The sequence below is a fragment of the Manis javanica genome, chromosome 2, assembly GCF_040802235.1.
Source record: "Manis javanica isolate MJ-LG chromosome 2, MJ_LKY, whole genome shotgun sequence".
Taxonomy (NCBI): Eukaryota; Metazoa; Chordata; class Mammalia; order Pholidota; family Manidae; genus Manis; species Manis javanica.
This window is the reverse complement of record NC_133157.1, coordinates 30,239,488-30,258,533: the sequence shown is the minus strand read 5'-3', so window position 1 is coordinate 30,258,533 and position 19,046 is coordinate 30,239,488. Positions and strand designations below refer to the sequence as shown.

Sequence of the window (19,046 nt, the reverse complement as noted above, 5' to 3'; positions counted from 1 at the left end):
ATCAACCGCCCCCACACACACCCAACAAGCAATGGTGATATAGGGACAGAATAACCACAGTAGGAGGCACATAGCCACTAGTCTGTAACAGTTCTGAAAGCCACCCAGTTTTACATTAGCAGGGCCCTACTTTGAAGTATGGATTGCTCCTTAATTAGGATCTGGTTTTACCCCATGTGGTGTTTCCTATCCCATTATTCTTGGTTCTTGGCCATCTGGATTTTTGGCTCTGCTCTCTGAGAAGTCTTCTTTCGAATAAGACTTGGCCCATGTTTGCAGCTGCGTGAACTTCTCAGCCTGTTTCCTGCCTATAAGAAATTGGGGCTCCAGAAACTCCTTTTTGTTTTGAACTGCCTCAGGAGCTCAAGGTGTGGTACGTTCAGTGATAAAAGTTATCACAAAAACATCATGAGTTTCCTGTCAGTCTGACTGGGTCACTCCATGTTCCAAAACCACAGCCACAATTATTTTTTGGACAGGTTTTGGGTGGCTACTTTGAGTGGCTCAGGCTGCTATGGGGAAATCCACTTGAGATTCCTAGAATTTCTTTTGTCTAGCTGAGAGTACCTACCAAGGACCATCTTAAATATTTTTGAGGTCTTAATAGAGAGTTACACAGCCGTACTCTTGATGTGACCTTTATCCTTAGGTCATATCACACAATGAGACTCTCTTGCTGGCTGTAAAATTTTCATATGAAAATATGAAAAGTTTTCTTTTCTAACCCAACACATCATGGGCTCTCTATATTTCCTCTTGCAAACTGAGTTCTTTCTTTCTTTCTTCTCATACCTTACCATATGCAGCTAAAAAAGGGCATTAAGATTTTCTTCAGCATTTCACCTGTATATCTTCTAAGCCATATCTAAAGCCCATTAGGTTTATTTTCCATCTTCTAAGTTACTGAAGGTGACAATTTTGCCAATTATTCTGCCAGTGGATAACGGAGTTCATAGTTCTTCAGACTCCAATAGCAATCTCTCCTCTGCTGTTCTAGTCTTCACGAACAGTCTCTTTATTGCCTTCCCAGCTTCTGCCCCCTAGCCAGTCCCAAAGTCAGTGCTGCATGTGTTTGTTAGGCCCAGCATCTCTCTTTTCTTAGGTATCAGTTTCTGTCTGGTTTTCTCTAGTGGCATAACAAACAACTTCTGAAACTAAGTGGCTTAAAACAACAATGATTTATTATTTCTCTCAATTCTTTGAGTTGGCTGGACAGTTTTTCTGCTGAACTGCATGGGCTCACTCATGTGCCCGCTACAGGGTTGTCAGGCTGAAAGCCCAAGAAGGTTTCTTTCACATGTCTGGTGATTGGTGCTGGCTGATACTAGTTAGACTTTCTCTCTTCTCTTTTGTGTACTAGGTGTCCTAGTACATGGTTTTATAATTATTTTCATGTCATGTAGGGCTCATGAAATGAACTTAGTCGATTGGACCTGGATAGTTATTATGAAATAGACTACAATAGAAAATATCCAAGTATATTGCTCGTTATAAAAGTAGTAAGTTTTGTTGCAGTTGTATGTCTATGTACATAGGTGTGTGTATGTGTATGTGTATATGTACATGTATGTGAGTATATTGGACCACAATGTGAGATTTATTTCTTGGAATAGGCTATTGTTAAAAAAATTTTTAAGTTACTGTTCTAGAATAATGCTGAAGCAGGAGAACTCATTCATTTGAGGGCAGGAAGTGGTGTCCTGAGTAAGGGACTTTTGGGAAGAACCAGAGTTCAAATATGCAAACAGGACCTGCGGGAAGCCTGGCCTGCAGACTTTGAGGAGAGTTGAAGCCAGTGAGCCTGATACAGATGTAAGGAGAGGGAGCTCCAGTTTCATGGGCAGGCTTTACCCTCACTGACCTACCTGAAAGACTAGAATGCAAAGGGAAATAATTCTAGGAATCAAGACTGGCCAATGACTAGAACTTCTCTAGCATGGTGTTTCTGAGAAACCCCAACATAACTGCGCAAAGGACACCCCAAGCCACTTATGTTTGGCCACATAAAGAAGGGTCACAACTGCTTCAGCTGATCAGTGTGGCCTTGAGGGGTGGGAATCACATCAGGAACCCAGGGGTGGGAAATGTGGACCCCTTGTTTTCTCCATCCTGTCTCCTAGAAGTAGAGAATGTTAGAGCTTGAGGGCCCTTAGAAAGAAAGCCTCTATACAGCCTCCTCAGTTCAAGTCAGGAAACTGAGGTTCTGAAAGAGGGGTCTGCCTGAGATCTCTTAGCAGGTAATTTCTTTCTTCCCTCTCAGAGTGATTCTTCTCTTGTCATTTACAATGTGAGGAGAACATAATGGCTAAGTACTGCACAAGCTTTAGAATCAAGTAAACTAGGTTCATATTTAGATCCCACCACTTGATCAAGTTACTTAATATCTCCATGCTTCCATTTCTTTATTTGTAGAAAAGAAATAATGGCTGTCTTGGAAAATCATAAACATTGAGATAACCCATGAAAACATTTAAACACAGTGCCTAAAGCAATCTACAAATAATTAACCTCATTATAATTTAAAAAGGGGGAGAAAGAAGACAATATTTAGAAATATCACTGTTGCTGGGTGGAGGATGAATTTGGAAGACACAGTGGCAGCAGGGTGAAGAGTAGATGAACTTGAGAGGACTGAGGTGACTTGGTAGCAAAATTGCTTGTGGGAGGTGGCGAAGTAAAGTTGTCTTTGAGCCAATGTGGTTTTCAGGAGATTCGGTGACGGAGAAACTCACTGTTTTAAGGGCCATCCCTGCTGTTTTCTTATTCTCACCATATGGGCTGCCAGAGCTAGCGGGTATGACTGGTGGAAGTATAAGTGGACCCTACATTTGTATACATACAAAGGCTAAGACAAATTCAATTACTGCCTATATGCCAAAGACTCCCTATTTTCTTTGCACCAATTATGTATATTCAGTTATTCACTTAGGAAACCCCAAAGGCATCTCAAACTCAATCAATCTAAGACAAAACTGATGATTTTATGTGCACTCATTCTCTATTCTGGCCACAGATGGACATACTCATCATCTCTATGTTCAATCTAAGAGTAAAATCTAATCATTATCTTCTTTTCCTTTACCACCCAAGTCCAATCTGTCACATTTACTTCCCAAGTGTCTTTCAGGTCTATTCTCTCTTTCTCATCCACCACTACCACATAATCTATGTAACATCTTATCTTCATCTCTAACATGAACTATTGCAGTAGCTTCCTAACTGGTTTTACCTACTCTGACTCCCCTAATACAATTTCTTCTCCATTAACAGATCTTTTCAAAATAATAAAATCTCGTCATATCACTCCCCTGCTCAAAGCCCTGGAATCAATCACCTCTCCAAGGAATCTTGGTTCTTTTTGTTGAAGAATGGTATTAGAAACCAAGATCTGTGTGACAGGTGGATACATTACGATTGGAGTGTCACTACTCCTACACCCTTTCAGCAAACAGAGCTAAGAAATATTTATATCTATTTCTGCAATCTGTGTATATGTGTATTATACACACATGCACATACACACACAAACCATGAATTCATACTGATACCTCAAATTTGATTCAACAGCTGTTTTATCCTAGCGTCTTTCTTTATTTGAATTATTTTTCTCCAACAGTGAAAGGTCTGGCTCCTGTTATCTATGATACATATGCTTATTTGTTCAATTTTAGTATACACATAGTCTCAGAATTGCTAACCCATACCCCTATGAGAAACTAACTAGAGTACAGTATTCACATACATTTTTTTTTGTACTTAGTATTAAAGTAGTCAGGCAAAATATGGTTTTACAGACTTCAGTCAGTTCTTTTCTTCTTCATCTTTTATGTGGTTACCTTATTTATTTGTAATACAGTTAGGTTTGTTATTGTTTATATTCTATTTTAGGTTCTTTCCCACATCTTAGTTGATTTTAATTGTTGTGCCTTTTTTTGTAGTGGGGTACTTTCTATTCAAACAGAAAATAGCATTTTTTTCCCTAATTAGTTAATATGCATTACAAAAAAATTTTAAACAGAGAAAAGAACAAAGAAGAAAATAAAAATATTCCCTAATCTTAGGATAAACTACTGTTATCACTTTGGTACAAATCCTTCTACTAGAACTTTTTTTTTTAATTCAGAAAATTGTGGGCATCCTGTTTTGAGATATTCATACATTATCTCTTTGTTTTCAACAAAATGCTAGTAGCTGCTTAATATTGCAAAAAATTATGAATACAGCATGATATATTTAATCATACCTGTATTGTGGAACATATGCAGTTTAATCATATCTGTATTGTGGAACATAAGCTAAAGAACCTTTCATATAAATTATTGTGTACTTTAGTTTTTTGTATAATCTAATTTGTGTAATCTCTAATTTTTATGACTTTTTAAACATGCTGCTAAATTTCATTCCAGGAAGGTTGCAGAAGGTCTCACCCTTTCAAAACAAAAAAGAGAAAATTCTCTCCAAACATTTAGGCAATGATTTATTCAATCCTAGTTAGCAGAATGAATTTTGTCATATTTATAATAGCTTTGTGTATTTATTTTCTGTATTGTTTGTTGATGTCCTCCGTCAATTTTTATATTGGCTTTTATTTTCTTAATATTTCTAAAATCTCTTTATATAATAAGGATAGTAGTCTTTATCATGTAAAATGAATGTCTTTTTTAAGTTTACTTTTTAATTCTAATTTTTTTCTCTTGAGATTTTTCTCCTTGTGTTATGCTAAGAAAAGGTTTTCCCCACTTCAAGATCTAATAAACACATATATTTTTTATTTTTACTATTTCATATTTAACTTGTTATATAGTGAGGTTGGAATCCAATTTATTTTTAGAGGATAAGCAGTTGTTCTGCCATATACATGGAATAAGCCACGGTTGCAACACTGGCAGAGGGTTTTGTGAATGATGGCTTCTGGAGGAGTACAGCGTCCCTCTCTGAGTTCATACCCAAGGGCTCTGAGTAACTCAATCCTCACCACAAAGTCAAAATGCTATCTTTTATTACATATGTATTTTATATGTCAGTTTATTTTTAGCTGTCCTTTCTTTCTCACTAATCTACCTATATTAATACCCAAATCATATTATTTTTATCATTACTGGTTAATAGTATCTAATAATATCCAGCAATCTCTTCATTATTTTTCTTTGCTTTCCTGGTAATAGAGTTTACTTTTTAGAGCAGTTTTATATTCACCCACAACTGAGCAGAAGGCACAGAGTTCCCATATACTCCTGGCCCCACACATGGACATACTCCCCAACTATCAATGTCCTACACCAGAGCAGTGCATTTGTTAATAAGCCTACATTGACACATCATTATCACTCAGAGTTTGTAGTTTATGTGAGGGTTTATATCTGGTGTTTTACATTCTATGGATTTTGGCATGTGTATAGTATCACGCAAAATAATTGCACTGCCTATATTAGGGTTCCCCAGAGAAACAGAACCAATAGGATATATATTAAAAAGGAGATTTGTTATAGAAATTGGCTAACTTGATTATAGAGGACTTGAGAAGTCCCATGATTTTCAGGTGATATGATTTATTGAGTGTGAAGGCCTGAGAACCAGGGGAGCAGATGGTGTGAGTCCCAGGCAAAAGCCTGAGAATCCAGGGGCTGATGGTGTAAGTCCTAGTCCACGTCTGCAAACCTGAGAACCAGGAGCGCCTGTGTCTGAGAGAAGCTAGATGGCCCCAACTCAAGCAAAGAGAGCAAATTTGCCTCCCCTCTGCCTTTTTATTCTATTTAGACCCTCAACAGACTGAATGATGCTCACCTGCATTGGTGAGAGTGATTTTCTTTACTCAGTCTACCATTTCAAATACTAATCTCTTCCAGAGATATCCTCAAAGACATACCCAGAAATAATGTTTTACCAGCTTTCTGGGCATCCCTAATCCCAATCAACACAAAACTAACCATCATACTGCCCTGAAAATCCTCTATGCTCTGCATATACATCCCTCCCTCCCTCAAGCCCCTGGCAACCACTGGCCCATTTATTGTCTCCGTAGTTTACCTTTTTCCCAGAATGTCATATAGTTAGAATCATATAATATGTAGCCTTTTCAGATTAGCTTCTTCTACTCAGTAATAAGCCTTAGTTATATTCATGCAGGTGAAGTAACATTTTACTTAGGAATATCCTCATAGCTTAATACCTTATTTCATTTTAGCACTCATTTCATTACTAGTTCATTTCTTTTTAGTGCTGAATATTATTACATTGTCTGGATGTTTCACACTATGTCTATTTAACTACTGAAGGACATATTGGTTGCTTCCTCCTCATCCCTGGACTACCCAGTTCCCATTCCCCTCTTCTTCCTATGCCTTTCCCACCCCATCTCTGTAGGTATCAAATATCCTCCATTTCTGGCTTATCTTTTCCATATTTATTTTATAGAAATGAACAGACACAGTATAATTTCTTATATCGCCTTCTGTCTTAAATGAAGAGTAGCATTGTTTACTCTTTTACACTTAAGAATAGTTAAAATCTCTTTCTGAAAACATATTATCTAAATAACCTGTCCATTTTATTGTCACTTCTCTCCCTCTCTTTCTGAGTATTTTCTTGTCTTCTCATCTGCCTGTATATTTTTATTGAGTGCTAGGCATTTAATATTTAAAAATTGTAGAAATACCTGAGAAGGAAGAATAAAGCGGGGGGATTATGCTCCCTGACTTCAAGATCTACTACAAAGCCACAGTAATCAAGACAATTTGGTACTGGCACAAGAACAGACCCATAGACCAATGAAACAGACTAGAGAGTCCAGATATAAACCCAAGCATATATGGTCAATTAATATACGATAAAGGAGCTATGGATATACATTGGGGAAATGATAGCCTCTTCAACAACTGGTGCTGGCAAAACTGGACAGCTACATGCAAGAGAATGAAACTGGATTATTATCTAACCTCATGCACAAAAGTAATGTATGTCACAAAACCTGAATATAAGTCATGAAACCATAAAACTCTTAGAAGAAAACATAGGCAAAAATCTCTTGAATATAAACACGAGCAACTTTTTCCTGAACGCATCCCCTTGGGCAAGGGAAACAAAACAAAAAATGAACAAATGGGACTACATGAAGCTAAAAAGCGTCTATACAGCAAAGGACACCATCAGCAGAACAAAAAGGCATCCTACAGTATGGGAGAATATATTTGTAAATGACATATCTGACAAGGGGCTAACATCCAAAATATATAAAGAACTCACATGCTTCAACACCCAAAAAGCAAATAACCCTATTAAAAAATAGATTTTAATAGGGCAGAGGATATGAACACTTTTCCAAAGATGAAATTCAGATGGCCAATAGGCACATAAAAATATATTCCACATTGCTAATTATCAGGGAAATGCAAATTAAAACCACAGTGAAATATCACCTCACACCAGTTAGGATGGCCAACATAGAAAAGACTAGGAACAACAAATGCTGGCAAGGATGCGGAGAAAGGGGAAACCTCCTACACTGCTGGTGGGAATGTAAATTAGTTCAACCATTGTGGAAAGCAGTATGGAGGTTCCTCAAAAAGCTCAAAATAGAAATACCATTTGACCCAGGAATTCCACTTCTAGGAATTTACCCTAAGAATGCAGGAGCCCAGTTTGAAAAAGTCATATGCACCCCTGTGTTTCTCACAGCACTATTTACAATAGCCAAGAAATGGAAGCAACCTAAGTGTCCATCAGTAGATGAATGGATAAAGAAGATGTGGTATATATACACAATGGAATATTATTCAGCCATAAGAAGAAAACAAATCCTACCATTTGCAACAACATGGATGGAGCTAGAGGGTATTATACTCAGTGAAATAAGCCAGGCAGAGAAAGACAAGTACCAAATGATTTCACTCAAATGTGGAGTATAAGAACAAAGAAAAAACTGAAGGAACAAAACAGCAGCAGACTCACAGAACCCAAGAATGGACTAACAGTTACCAAAGGGAAAGGGACTGGAGAGGGGGAGGGGGGAGGGAGAAGGGGAATAAGGGGCATTACGATTAGCACACATAATGTAGGGGAAGGCAGTATATACAGAGAAGACAAGTAATGACTACAGTATCTTACTATGCTGATGGACAGTGACTGTAATGGGGTATGTGGTGGGGACTTGATAATGGGGGGAATCTAGTAACCAGAATGTTGCTCGTATGATTTTATATTAGTGATACCAAAATTTTAAAAACTGTAGAAATAACTTGAGATCTAAGATGATATTAATTTCTCCAGAGAGGATTTACATTGGCATCTGGCAGGCATTTAGGAACACAAGCAATCCAACAGCACCTTAATCCAGTTGCCAGAACTGAGATGGTGCAAAGCTAGGCTTCAGTCCATGCTAGGATCAGTCTACCACCAGTTTACCTTTTCTCCTAAGACAGCCCTTCTGGGTCCCAGTCCAAAAGAATGCTTCTTGGCAGGTTCTAGTCTCCAAACCTCTGTAGGGTGATTCCTCTTGGGATATGTGGTCCCAAATGCCTTGCTCATCTCTGTTGGTTACCTAATTCCCATGGATCTTGGCCCCACATTTTTTTCTGCCTTGTTAATTCTTCAAAGCCTTCATATAGGTAGTTTGTAATACCTGGTTCAATTTTTCTGTTGTCCTCACTGCTAAGTATGCCTCAATTCTCATTACAGAAGCAGAAATTCCTTCATTGTTTTTTACATCAAGACTAAATTTTTCACTTTAGATGTTGTATTTGGTTCTTTCTCAAATGTATCTATTCATTTCTCATATTTTAAATTTATTTTGTTTCATTGGTGCATGTGCATGTATGTTTGCGTGTGCACGCTGTTCTATTAGCTCAAGTTCTTAATCTAATATTGTTATTGTGTCTGTTACCTGTCGCTCATGGTGGATTGTTTGCTCATGCATTTTATAATTTTGGATTGTGAAGTCATTCTCAGAAGGATCCCTCTGTGCAGCCTGAGTTGAGGGAATGCCATTCTAAAGCAATACTGTTTGCTTCTGTGAAGCATCCTGCTCCACCACCATCCTGAGACCTATTTTTATATTTATTTTTCCTATGGGTTGAAAATAAACGAGTACCAAACACATGTGAAGCACAGGAATTTGGTTTCAAATTCTCCTAGATTATTTACCCCGTCTGGAATCCAGGTTGAGACCAACTTGCTTGCGATCTCCTAGTGCTGGCAAGCAGACTTTTTATGTCTTTTTTATCATTTCCTAAGGGCATACCACCAAGTCCTGGCTTTATGCACAGCCTGGCTTGGCTCTAGTTAATTTCCTTCCTGCAAGGCCTCATTTCTCTGTTATCTGGATATTAAAACAGAACTAGATATTTAATAAGACCAACTGTGGCCTGTTCTGCCACTACTGCCTGCCTTGACAGTTGCTAGATGAACTCACAGACTTACTGCTCTGATTTTCACTTTCCTCTTTGTTTTTGGCCCCTGTGGGTTTCCTCTCTTGAAGGCCCTATAGTGCTTTTAAAAGGATGCTCATTATATTTTGGTCAGCATTTCTAGGTAGTGGGAAGGCATTCAGGTCATCTAACCTTCTGTTGCTGGAAACAGAAGTAACGCAGTTTTTTCCAATGAGAATCACGACTATCATGTGCATCAATATGCCATTGGTTTAGTATCAATATTTTATGTGAACAAGTGAGCAGAACTGCCCTATGATGCAAGTTTTGGACAATAAATATTCTTCTCCTTTTTCTGTCTCCCAAGAAACATCAAGGGAACAGTGTAAAGGCCAATCTGCCTGTGTCCACGTCAGCCCCAGTGAAGGCAGTGATGGAAACAGGCATCCAGGAGTCTCCTCTGTTGAGAAGTCCAGAGGTGAGGTGGTTGGAGAACAGCGGTGTGACAAGGGGAAAGGCTTCTTGAAGCAGCCCTCTTGTGTCAGGGCAGCTGGGCCTGATGAGAAAGGAGAGGACCCTAGTTGGGCAGCTGCAAGCCTTCCACAGCAAGATGGCCACTGGAAGACCAGCAGGCGGCACAACACAGCACCCAAAGCCAAATGTGCCTCCCAGAAAAGGCGTATTCAAGAGCTCAGAGGAGGAAGGTGCTCCCCAGCTGGCTCTAGTCGGCCTGGCAGTGCCAAGGGGGAGGTGGTCCATGATGGGCAGAATCCTCTCCACCACCAGACACCAAGAAACAAAGTGACACAGGACAAGCTCGAAGGAGGGATCTATTCACATTTGCCACAGACCACAGAGGTGTTGAGGTCAGGAGTCAGGAAGCTGGGGACATCTGCCCTCTCTGAGGACGCTCAGATATCCAAAGAGACTGATGCAGCACCTGGTCCCCGCTCTGGGCAGAGTGTGAATATTGACCTTCTCCCTGTAGAGCTGCGGCTGCAGATAATCCAGAAGGAAAGAAGCAGGAAAGAGCTGTTTCGCAAAAAGAACAAAGCAGCAGCCATCATCCAGTGGGCCTGGAGAAGGTAGGAAGCCAGTGCTGTAGTACCCCTGCTGTGACACCCACCTGCTCTGTGCTTACTTCCTAAGTGAATTCCCATGCTGGCAAAGACAGGCCGCTTTTATTGAACCTAGTAGCCATGAAATTCACACACGTGTTAATCCTAGTAACTTACACTGGATAACAGCTTTTTGGAAGAAAGATAGGAAAGCACCCAGGATCGCCTGGTATAAAAGAAAAGGCCCTCCATTTGTAACCAGGAAACCTGAGCTTCAGGTGAGGAGCTAACAGGCTGCTCACCTTAGACAAATCCCTTGGTCTCCCTGACCCTCAGTTTCCTCATCTGTAAAACAGGATTTAACAATTGCTGCACCTATCCTTTTTATATGACAGGTTGCTAGAATGAGATAATTTGTGCTTCATAAATTCTAAAGCACTACACATGTAAGATATTTCATTTTTCTTTCTTTTATGTCTTTACTACCTAGGAATTCGTCCTACCCCAAATACTAAAACTAGGACCAGGATATAGTAGATTGAATGAAATTTATTACAAAAACCTGTGTGAGCATTTACCAAGCTCAGAATGTAGGATGGGTGCTGGAGCAGTGGTGGAGGATTCCTGAAATATGGTGACGAATACCTTCTGGGAGTGATCAGGGGAGGCTGCAGGAGCCCTCTGCTGCAGGTCGTCACTTATCTCATCATCTCCTTTACACTGCAAGCCCCTCTAGGGCTTCAGTCTTGGTGAAGCCACACAGTGATGACGAGGGAAGGGTGGGACCCGTCAGCAGGTGGGAGTCACATGGCCTCCACCTCCAGAGAAAGGAAGGTTGGTCGGGGACAATGCAAGCAAATCATGGCAAGCACAGGTGTGCCACATGTCAGCACCTCGGTCAGGAGATAAAAGGGCCGGAGAGACCCTAATGCTGGCAGAGAGATGAGAGAGAGGAAGGTTCTTGTGAGGTCGGGGGAGAGGTCTCAAGGACTCTCCTGCCGGACTGCCTCACCCAGAGCCAGGCAATCTGCTTCATTCTTGCACGGGCTGAGCTACAGTGCATCCTCATCTCAGCTCAGTCTTAGTCACCTTGGCCGTATAGTTGCCTTGTGCCTGATTCCCTTTGCTCTCCCAACCACGCAGAAAGCAGTCATGATAGGGATTATTGTCCCCATTTTTCAGAGAAGCAAATGGTCTCAGAGGAAAAATGACCAGTCCTAGTGGTGCAGATCCAGCTGACTCAAAACCACAGGACTGTCGCTGGCATTCCTAGCAAAGATAGTGTTTGCTGTGGCCAAAGATAATGGAGGTGGAGGCAGGCCTCAGGCTCTCCACCTCAGGGTGAGCTGGAGAAGGGCTGCCCGTATGGTGCCCACCCTCAGGGCAGTGTTACAGGGGGATGTCATTGCTGTTGTAAACAGTAGTTGGCACTTATTGGGCACTTGTGCCAGACACTGTTCTAAGTAGTCTTACATGTATTACTCGTTTAATCCTCACAGTAACCCTGTGAGGTAGATACTGCTCTTATCCCCAGTCCACAGATGAGAAAACTGAAGCACAGAGAGGCTACTCAGCCTACCAAAGGGACGGAGCGAATAATGCCAGTGCTGTCTTTGGGCTGAGACGGTGACCCTGAAGCCACAGGTGGGAGTGGTCCTTGCTCCCCGTCCTTGGGGAGTTCTGCCAGGACATGCACTGGCTACCATCTCCGAGGAACCTTTTGTTAAGTATTTCAGGGATCTGAACAAGCCATCAAGGTTGACCACGGCAGGCCCCACAGCTGCTCCTCTACCTGTCACTGTTCTTTGACTCCTTTGAAGAGTCAGAAGCTGACAGGTCCTGTCAGTAAGTGTCCATAGCAGCAAATGAGCCTTCAGTCATTTCCCCCAAGAACAGTGGGCTCATAGTTTGTGTGCCCACTTGGGGAGGCAATTACATAGGTCCCCTCTGGCTGCACCATTGTGCAATTCTGAGACCTGGGACATCAACTCCTAAAGGGATGCTGCACATTGTGGGAAGTTACATCAGATCACAGTAAAAACACTTTCATTGAGTCTGTTATAGCCTTATCCATCATCCATTTTAAGTACAGTAGCCCAAAGGGGCTGTCGTAGAATAGTATGTGGTTTCTGACTCCAGTCCTAAGGAGCAACAAGGAGTGGTAGAGAATTGGGCTTGTCACATAAATGCTCTATAGTTGCAGCTATTATAGGAGCCATGTTGAGGAAGGGGACAGGCAGACTGGAAAATGGACAGAGAAGGGGCGAGCAGGTGGAATTTTTGGGCCCAGAGAAAATGAAGCTTAAATTGCACAGAGAATAAGTGTTGAGTTTTATTCCCACTCAAGACCTATTTTAAAGATCCAAACAGGATACTGTACAAGCTAAGCTAGGCTGGAAAGTTGCTGTGGCTAAGAGCAGTTGCTGAGTAAAACACTTCCTTTTTACCTGAACATGCATAAGCCACCTTGCTGTCAATTCTTCTCCAGCATGTCCTGAGTGAATAGGCAAGGACAGACCAGACCACAGAGCCCCTGAGTCCCAGGCTGAAAGGGATGACTGGCATCTAGAATTCTCAGCAAATAGGAGTGTCTGTTTTTCTTGAGAATGAGAGAATAGAAGCCGTTACTGGGACCAGTGTTTTCACCTGGCACAGACTCAGTCTCCACACCAGAGTCCATTAGGTGGCAGTGGTGCCCATTAAAAGCTGGGAGTAGTGGTGGATTGTACCTTCAGCTAACACCTGGGCCTCCCAGCAAGTTTTCTGCCCACACAGCAGAGGGTGTGAAAAATGCTTTGGATTGTAAAAAGAACTGAACTGTGGAGCAGTATTGCCCTTTAACTAACTCTATAGCTTTTCTCTATAGTTCACTTTTTAGAAATGTGGTATGTATTCTAGTTAAAGGGACACCATAGTCTGTTACTTTCCAGAAAGAGAAAGTAAGAACCATGTAGTTTGACAAAAACCAGCCTTCAGGATAGGAGGGAGGGGCTGTACCAGGCAATGCAAGGAGCTTTTAGCAGACTCGGGAAGGTTATTTCCCATTTGCTGCACTGAAAAATCAGGTCTGGGGCCTGGGGCTCTTCACAGTACCCTAGAGGCTCACCGGGAGTGGTTGAGTTAATCAGCTATAGATAGTGAACACTGATGCAGCATTCCTCCGGAGGCTCCAAAACAGCTGTATTAAAATAAGCTTGAGTGTACATATGGGAGAGACACCACCAAATAAACACTAGGTATAAACACAGCCATTTTTATACCCTGGCCCCTAGTCTCTTTCACACCCCAGGCATGAGTACCACCCCCAACTTTTTATACCCCGGCCGCTAGCCTCTTTCCCACCCCAGGCATGAGTACCACCCCCCAACAGCATGAATTTAGGAAAATACAGCTATTAATCTTGCCATCCTTTTAAAAAACCTCTGCGGGTTTTCACCAAGTACAGAGTACAGATCCAAGTCCTTAGTAGCACTTGTTATTGGCCCAGACAGCACCAAGTATGGATTTGGTCTCTCCTAGCTCTGACAATATGACTTCCTGAAAATTACTCAGCCTTAGCCCACCCCTGGAGTTTTTTTGAGATAATAATTGACATACAGCACTGTGTAAGTTAAAGGTATACATCATAATGATTTGACTTACATATAATTGATTATCACAGTAAGTTTACTTTTCATCTCATGAAAATGTATTTTCCTTGTGATAACTTTTATGACTTACCTTTCATATATACCATAAATCAGTGTCAATTATAGTTGTCATAATGTACATCACAGCCTGAGTACTTATTTATCTTATAACTGGAAGTGTTTATCTCCTGACCACCTTCATCCAGTTCCCCCTCCCTGCATCCCCTGTCTCTGGTAACCACAAATCTGATGAGTTTTTTGAGTTGTTATTTTTTAAGATTCCACATACAAGTGAGATCATACAGTATTTGTATTTCTCTGACTTATTTCATTTTTCATAATGTCCTTAAGGTCCATCCATGTTGTCACAAATGGCAGGATTTCCTTTTTGTGGCTAAGTAATACTTCATTTTATATACAAACACCCCACAATTTCTTTAGCCACTCATCTGTCAATGAACTCATATTGTTTCTGTGTCTTGGCTATTTTAAATAATGCTGCTATGAAAATGAGAGTACAGATCTTCCTTTGACATAGTGTTTCCATTTCCTTCAGATATATCCCCAAAAGTGGGATTGCTAGTTCTGTTCATAGGGCAGTTGTATTTTTAATGTTTTGAGGAACTGCCATACTATTTTCCATAGTAGCTGTATCAATTTACAATCTCATCAACAGTGCACATCGGTTCCCTTTTCTCCATATCCTTGCCAACATTTATTTCTTGGCCTTTGGGTAACACCCATTCTAATAGGCATGAGGTGATACCTCACTGTGGTTTTGATTTGAATTTCCCTTGTGATTAGTAATGTTGAACATCTTTTCATGTGCCTGTACGCCATTCATATATCTTCCTTAGAAAAATGTTGATTCAGTCCTTTACCCATTTTTCCATTGGATTTAGTTTTAGTTTTTGGGGTGGGTTTTTTTGTTGTTGTTGTTTTTGCTATTTAGTTGTATGAGTTTTTATGTATTTTAGATATTAACCTATATCAGATATAAAATTTTCAAAATATTTTTTCCATTTCATAAGCTGTTTCAATTTCATTGATCAGTTCTACTTATTTTTTATTTTATTGCTTGTGCATTAGCTGTTATATCCAAAAACTCATTGCCAAGACATATGGCAAGGAACATTTTTCCTAGGTTTTCTTCTAAGAGTTTTATGGTTTCTGGTCTTAAAATTAAGTCTTTAATCCATTCTGAGTTAACTTTTCAGAATGGTATGAGATAGGGATCTAGTTTCATTCTTTTATATGCAAATATCCAATTTTTCCAGCAGGATTTATTGAAGGGACTGTTTTTTCTCCACTGACTATTCATCGCTCCCTTATCAACTAAATATTAGTTGACTGTATGTGCAGGGTTTATTACTGGGCTCTCAATTCAGTTACACTGGTCTGTCTCTGTTTTTATGCCAAGTATTATACTGTTTTGATCAGGATAGCTATATAATATAGCTTCATATCAGAAGTCTGATGCCTCCTGCTTTGTTCTTTCTCAGGATTGATTTCGCTCTTTGGGGTCTTTTCTTCTTCCATGTAAATTTTAGGTTTCTTTTTTCACTTCTGTCAAAGTGCCACTGAAATATTGATAGAGATTGTATTGAATCTATAGATAGCAATGGGTAATATGGCCATCATAATAGTGTTAATTCTTCCAATCCATGAACATAATGTCTTTCCATTTGTCTCTCCCTCAATTTATTTCATCAGTTTTCAGTGTAGAGATCTTTTACCTCATTCATTAAATTTATTCTTAAATATTTTATATCTGTGGTGCTGTTGTAAATGGTAGTTTTCCTTGTTTTTCAGATATTTTGTTAGCGTATAGAAATGCTGCTGGTTTTTGTATGTTAATTTTGTATCCTGTGATTTTACTCAATTCATTAACTATATCTGACAATTTTCTGTTGGCGTCTTTTAAGATTATCCTATATAAAAAATCATGTCAAGGCAGAGCCAAGATGGCAGCGTGAATAGTACAGTGGGAACCTCCTCCCAAAAACATATATATTTTTGAAAACACAACAAATACAACTAATCCTAAAAGAGAGACCAGAAGACACAGGACAACAGCCAGACTACATCCACACGTGCGAGAGCCCAGCACCTGGTGAAAGGGGTAAGATACAAGCCCCAGCCCAGCGGGACCCGAGCGCCCCTCACCCCAGCTCCCAGCGAGAGGAGAAGAGTCAGAGCGGGGAGGGAGAGGGAGCGCAGGACTGCTAAAAACCCAGCCCTACCCATCCGTACCAGAGTGCAGACACAGTGCATGCATGGAGGGCTGGAAACTAGGGAAACAGGGCAGCAAGACTTCTGAGCAGGTCCTGAGGCTGATGCCCCTGTGACAAAGAAAAGCAAGTGCTTTTTGAAAGTGTTACAGGGACAGGGACACAACAGCTGGACGGAAAAAACCCAGGTCACAGTCCAGAAGCTGGAAATTCCAGGGAAACCCAGAGGCACTAACCCCCTGGGCAACAGCTCTGAGACCCCTCACGGAGGTAAACAGCCAAACAGCCCTCCGTCCATTACCCCTCCAGGACGCTGCCATAGCAGAGAAGCAGGCTATGGCTGGCCACGCCCTCAGCAAGGGAGTTTCCTCCATACGGGCTGGGCAAGACACAAGGACCCAGTCTACATGCAATTGCCCAACAAAAGGTACTAGGGGTCGCAGTTGTCCCAGGAAAGAAAGGCCAGTAGCAAATGGAAACTTTGGCTCTCCTAGCTGAAAGTAGATAGCACCTATCAACATGAAAAGGCAAAAAAATTTGATCCAGACAAGACTAACCCGGACAGCTTCGGCATCTGCTACATCTTCCCCTGAGAAGGAACCTGGGGAGATAGATTTAACCAGTCTTCCTGAAAAAGAATTCAACACAAAAATCATAACCATACTGATGGACTTGCAGAGAAATATGCAAGAACTAAGGAAGGAGAATACAGAAATAAAACAAGCACCAGAAGGACTTCAAAACAGAATGTACAGGATACAAGAGACCATTAATGGACTAGAAAACAGAGAACAGGAATGCAGAGAACCTGATGCAGAGAGAGATAAAAGGATCTCCAGGAAGGAAAGAATTCTAAGAGAGCTGAGAGACCAATCGAAACAGAACAATATCCGCATTATAGGGGTACCAGAAGAAGAAGAGAGAGAAAAAGGATAGAAAGTGTCTTTGAAGAAATAATTGCTGAAAACTTCCCCAAACTGGGGGAGGAAATGGCCTCTCAGACCACAGAGGTACAATGAACGCCCATGACAAGGGGTCCAAGGAGGGCAACACCAAGACACATAATAATTAAAATGGCAAAAATCAAAGACAAGGACAAAGTATTAAAGGCAGCCAGAGAGAAAAAAAAGGTCACCTACAAAGGAAAACCCATCAGGCTATCATCAGACTTCTCAATAGAAACCCTACAGGCCAGAAGAGAATGGCATGATATACTTAATGCAATGAAACAGACGGGCCTCGAAACAAGACTACTGTATCCAGCACGATTATCATTTAAATATGAAGGAGGGATTAAACAATTCCCAGAAAAGCAAAAGTTGAGGGAATTTGCCTCCCCCAAACCACCTCTACAGGATATCTTACAGGGACTGCTCTGGATGGGAGTACTCCTAAAAAGAGCACAGAACAAAACACCCAACATATGAGGAAGGGAGGAGGAGGAATAAGAAGGGAGAGAAATAAAGAATCATCAGACTATGTTTATAATAGCTGAAAAAGCGAGTTAAGTTAGACAATAAGATAGTAAAGAAGCTAACCCTGAACCTTTGGTAACCATAAACTTAAAGCCTGCAATGGCAATAACTACATACCTTTCAATAATCACCCTAAATGTAAAGGGACTGAATGCAACAATCAAAAGACACAGAGTAACAGAATGGATAAAAAAGCAAGATCCATCCATATGCTGCTTACAAGAGACTCACCTCAAACCCAAAGACATGCACAGACTTAAAGTCAAGCGTTGGAAAAAGATATTTCATGCAAACAACAGAGAGAAAAAAGCAGGTGTTGCAATACTAGTATCAGACAAAACAGACTTCAAAACAAAGAAAATAACAAAAGATAAAGAAGGACATTACATAATGATAAAGGGCTCCGTCCAACAAGAGGATATAACCATTATAAATATATATGCACCCAATACAGGAGCACCGACATATCTGAAACAAATACTAACAGAACTAAAGGAGGAAACAGAATGCAATGCATTCATTCTGGGAGACGTCAACACACCACTCACTCCAAAGGACAGATCCACCAGACAGAAAATAAGTAAGGACACAGAGGCAATAAACAACACACTAGAACAGATGGACCTAAAAGACATCTACAGAACTCTACATCCAAAAGCAACAGGATACACATTCTTCTCAAGTGCACATGGAACATTCTCAAGAATAGACTACATACTAGGCCACAAAAAGAGCCTCAGTAAATTCCAAAAGATGAAAATCCTACCAACCAACTTTTCAGACCACAAAGGCATAAAACTAGAAATAAACTGTACAAAGAAAGCAAAAAGGCTCACAAACACATGGAGGATTAACAACACGCTCCTAAATAATCAATGGATCAATGACCAAATCAAAATGGAGATCCAGCAATTTATGGAAACAAACGACAACAACAACACAAAGCACCAACTACTGTGGGACACAGCAAAAGCAGTCTTAAGAGGAAAGTATATAGCAATCCAGGCATATTTAAAGAAGGAAGAACAATCCCAAATGAATGGTCTAACGTCACAATTATCGAAATTGGAAAAAGAAGAACAAATGAGGCCTAAGGTCAGCAGAAGGAGGGACATAATAAAGATCAGAGAAGAAATAAATAAAATTGAGAAGAATAAAACAATAGCAAAAATCAATGAAACCAAGATTGTTCTTCAAGAAAATAAACAAAATAGATAAGCCTCTAGCCAGACCTACTAAGAGGAAAAGAGAGTAAACACAAATCAACAGAATGAGAAACGAGAAAGGAAAA

At 40.5% G+C, this 19,046-nt stretch overlaps 1 protein-coding gene across 9 annotated transcripts in view; it reads left to right on the top strand.

Annotated features, from left to right (window-relative positions):
• The window catches only part of INVS (inversin), a 143,085-nt gene that overhangs the window by 101,384 nt on the left and 22,655 nt on the right, over nucleotides 1–19,046 (top strand). For 8 of the 9 annotated variants that reach the window (XM_073227009.1, XM_073227016.1, XM_073227034.1 and 5 more), the window contains one exon: nucleotides 9,730–10,447. In XM_073227009.1, the coding sequence (XP_073083110.1) occupies nucleotides 9,730–10,447 (718 nt within the window). The remainder of the gene's footprint in view (nucleotides 1–9,729; nucleotides 10,448–19,046) is intronic. The other variant, XM_073227044.1, reaches the window with a different exon arrangement.